The sequence below is a fragment of the Stegastes partitus genome, unplaced genomic scaffold (assembly GCF_000690725.1).
Source record: "Stegastes partitus isolate 25-593 unplaced genomic scaffold, Stegastes_partitus-1.0.2 Scaffold1651, whole genome shotgun sequence".
Lineage (NCBI taxonomy): Eukaryota > Metazoa > Chordata > Actinopteri > Pomacentridae > Stegastes > Stegastes partitus.
Genome location: NW_007579382.1, coordinates 92318 through 95441, shown reverse-complemented (window position 1 = coordinate 95441; position 3124 = coordinate 92318). Strand labels below are relative to the sequence as shown.

General features: G+C 50.1%; 1 protein-coding gene across 1 annotated transcript in view; it reads right to left on the bottom strand.

The window, feature by feature from the left end:
- Nucleotides 1-2119, bottom strand: part of dlc (deltaC) — a 19907-nt gene extending 17788 nt beyond the window's left edge. Inside the window, exons 1-4 of the mRNA XM_008301266.1 lie at nucleotides 1895-2119; nucleotides 1192-1428; nucleotides 927-987; nucleotides 423-680 (exon numbers count right to left, since the gene is read on the bottom strand). Of these exons, the coding sequence (XP_008299488.1) occupies nucleotides 423-680; nucleotides 927-987; nucleotides 1192-1428; nucleotides 1895-1945 (607 nt within the window). The 5' untranslated portion in view covers nucleotides 1946-2119. The remainder of the gene's footprint in view (nucleotides 1-422; nucleotides 681-926; nucleotides 988-1191; nucleotides 1429-1894) is intronic.
- Nucleotides 2120-3124: the final 1005 nt, after the last annotated feature.

The following is a 3124-nucleotide window of genomic DNA, read 5'->3' as shown; positions in this document are numbered from 1 at the left end:
GGGTGATGGCGTTGACAACTGCTTGACTTAACAATTTCAAGGACAAAAAAAAATGAAGCGCCAAAGGTCCCATTCTTCACCTCCTCAGTCTGAAGAAACGTTGGGATGGAAATGGAGGGAGAGCAGAGGAGGAGGAGGAGGAGGAGGAAGAGGAGGAGGAAGAGGACTACTGTAAGAAAACAGGCTGAACTCATGTTTTGGAGACGTTGGTGCCACATTTTCAGTCATTTATACCAAAATAAAATGAACTTTTGTGACCAAACTGCACCACTGGAGCCTGAACATGAGACGAATAAACTCATCAGAGGACATTAAAGAACCACTCTGAGTAAAATAGTGAAATGTGACTTTTTATTTATCTTTAAACACTTTGTTCTGCATTAAATGTGCACTCATGTCAGAGTGTTTGGGTCAGAACTCACGGTCCGAGCAGTAATCGCCCCTCCAGCCCTCCAGGCAGTGCCGGTTCCCGTCGTCGTCGCAGGTGTAGTGTCCGAAGGTGTCGTTCCGGGGCCGGCAGTAGGCCGAGCACGCCTCTCCGTGGTAGAACTTGTCGCAGACCACGTGGTACGAGTACCGCAGCTCGCTCTGGTTCCCGAAGTCCACGTCCTGAGACCACTCCTCGGCCACGGTGAGCTTCCGGCGCGTCGCCAGGCGGCTGATCAGGTTGTTCTGGTTCTCTGGAGGGATGAGAGGACGGATGAAGGATCTGGGAGAACAGATGTGATCATCTGTCCGCATCACATTCATGTGCGGAGCTCAGTGAGGACCTTTAGAATAAATATAGAAGTTCTAAACTATTTGGGCGTCAGAAGTGAGCGTCCCTGTCCGCATGTGTGAAGCCCAACATGATGCTCAGGGACCAGTGTCCATGTGATGCTGCTGTCGCCGCCTGGCGGTGAAGCAGCAGCACTGCAGCGGTTTACCTGTGGACTCCAGACCTTTAGACTCCGCGTTCCAGGCTTCAATAATCAGCGAGAAAGTGCCCTGAAAAGCAGGAGAAAGGAGCGTTTACGGTCAGGTTCGGCCTTTATTAGAGTGCAACATGCAGAAGTCGCCAGATGTGCTGCAGGTGAATCATCTGACCCAGATCTGTCGAGCAGCTCGTGGACTTTAAGGAAACGTGCGCGCTTTTGTCAGGTTAATGTGAAACGCGTCGTTAGAACCCGACGTGTGATTTCCGCCACTCACCGGCCACTTGAAGTGAAAGGGCACCCTGATGGGCGCGCTCCCGGAGATGGCGTTGGAGTCGAAGATCTCCGTGAGCGCGGTGCCGTACGTGCACGGCGGCTCCGGGTTGATGACGTGCTGCGAGTGCTTGAGGCACACGCGGAAAAAGATCTGGCAGTCCTGCGGCTGGAAGCGACAGATGCCGCGGGAGCTGGTGAACGAGTCGATCTTCAGCTCGAAGACCCCGGAGGAGCGAGCCTGCGGGGGGAGGGAGGGGGACACAGCGGGGCACAGAGGGTCAGACACCGGGAGAGAAGCTGAATGCAAGAAGGTGGTGGAGAAAATGCACAAATACACACAAAAACAGCCAATTTATTCCTACAAAGCGCCGGAAACTGTTTATTTCACAAACATAATTGTGACTCCACAGTCTGCATGTTTTACCTGATGGGTACCCTACAAATGTTAAAAAATAATAAATAAATAAATATAATTTAGGGCCCATATAGAAAAAGCATATAAAGAGACATCATTCTGGTTAAGGTCAAAACAAACAAAAAAACAAACAAAAAAAAAACAAAAAAACGGAGGAGAGTTGGAGCCGTGCGTAAAAGTCGTGCGCTTTTACGCACGCGTCCCCCGTTAACCACCAAATTACAATCAGGCCACCGCGCGTCTGGAGGGAACAGATGAAGCGAGCTCCGGTGCTGTCAGAGCTACTCACCGTCTGCACCGATACGAGCAGCAGGAGACACGGCAGGAACAAACGCGCCATGTCGGAGCGTCCAGGGCACGATGCGCCGCAGGTCCGAATCAGTGCGTAAAGTCCAAACGGATCCAAAAGGAAGCGGAGAGCGACACCTGAAGAAATTAGAAAACAACGCTCCGGGACAAAAGTGAAGTCGTTGTTTGTGTGTCAGCGCTCTGCTAGAGATTAAAAAAAAGAGAAACCAACAGGGAGTAAAACATCCACTCAGCTGCTGAACTCTGGACTGCAGCAGCTGCGGTCACACCTCAGCTTTATACCGGGGAGGAGGAGGAGGGGGGCGGGTAGGAGGACACAGGAGGGGGCGCTGCAAGAAATGTCAACCCTCCTCCTCCTCCAAGGTTCCTGCTGGAGCTCAAACCGAAAGAGACAAATGAGTTGAACGGTGTCAGAGTTCCGAGCGGACGTGTTCAGACACGAAGTCGTGCCGGGACGGTTTATCCCGAAGAATCCGGAGCTTCGCTGGAAACGGGACACTTCTTGCAGCGTGGAGCCGCAGCGAGGCGGGAGGGGGCCACTGAGGGGTACCAGGCGCCCCGCTTTGATTCGCTTTCACCGCCGAGGGGGCAATTACGGCGGGGCAATAGAACAAACTGTCAGGCGACAGGAGCTGCAGCCAAACGCTCCTTTTACTGCCTCCCCACGGTCACACCGAGCGGCCACGGAACACACCTGCGAGCCTAAACTTCAGCAAGATGCCACAATGTCCAGTTCAATCTGCAAAATCTAATAAACGTCTTGTAAGAAACACGCGTTTACCCAAATGACTGGAGCGCTTACAGCTGAAAATGTCCCAAAAAAAGTAAATAAAGCTGCAACAGCTGAAGCATTTCAAGACTTTAAATCCAAATAAAAAGCTACGAGTCGCTGTAGCTTCACAGTTTACAGCTTTAAGCATCGGCACAGACAGAAAACATCCGAAAAACGATCCAAGTGAGGCGTTTTTATCGACTCACGTCTCATGATTTAGTATAAAATCAACATAAAAGCAGAACTGAAACAGCAGCAGCCGCCTCTAAATGACAGAAATACAACAAGAGCCCGCAGATTATCCCAAAGTCTGAACAGAAAGTACAGCAAATATTAGAATTTGTACTAAAAATAGGAAGAAAAAATCTGTAAGTTCACATCAAATGTTGCATTTTATCAGTAAAATTAATATTTGTTTCTATTATAATATATTAATAT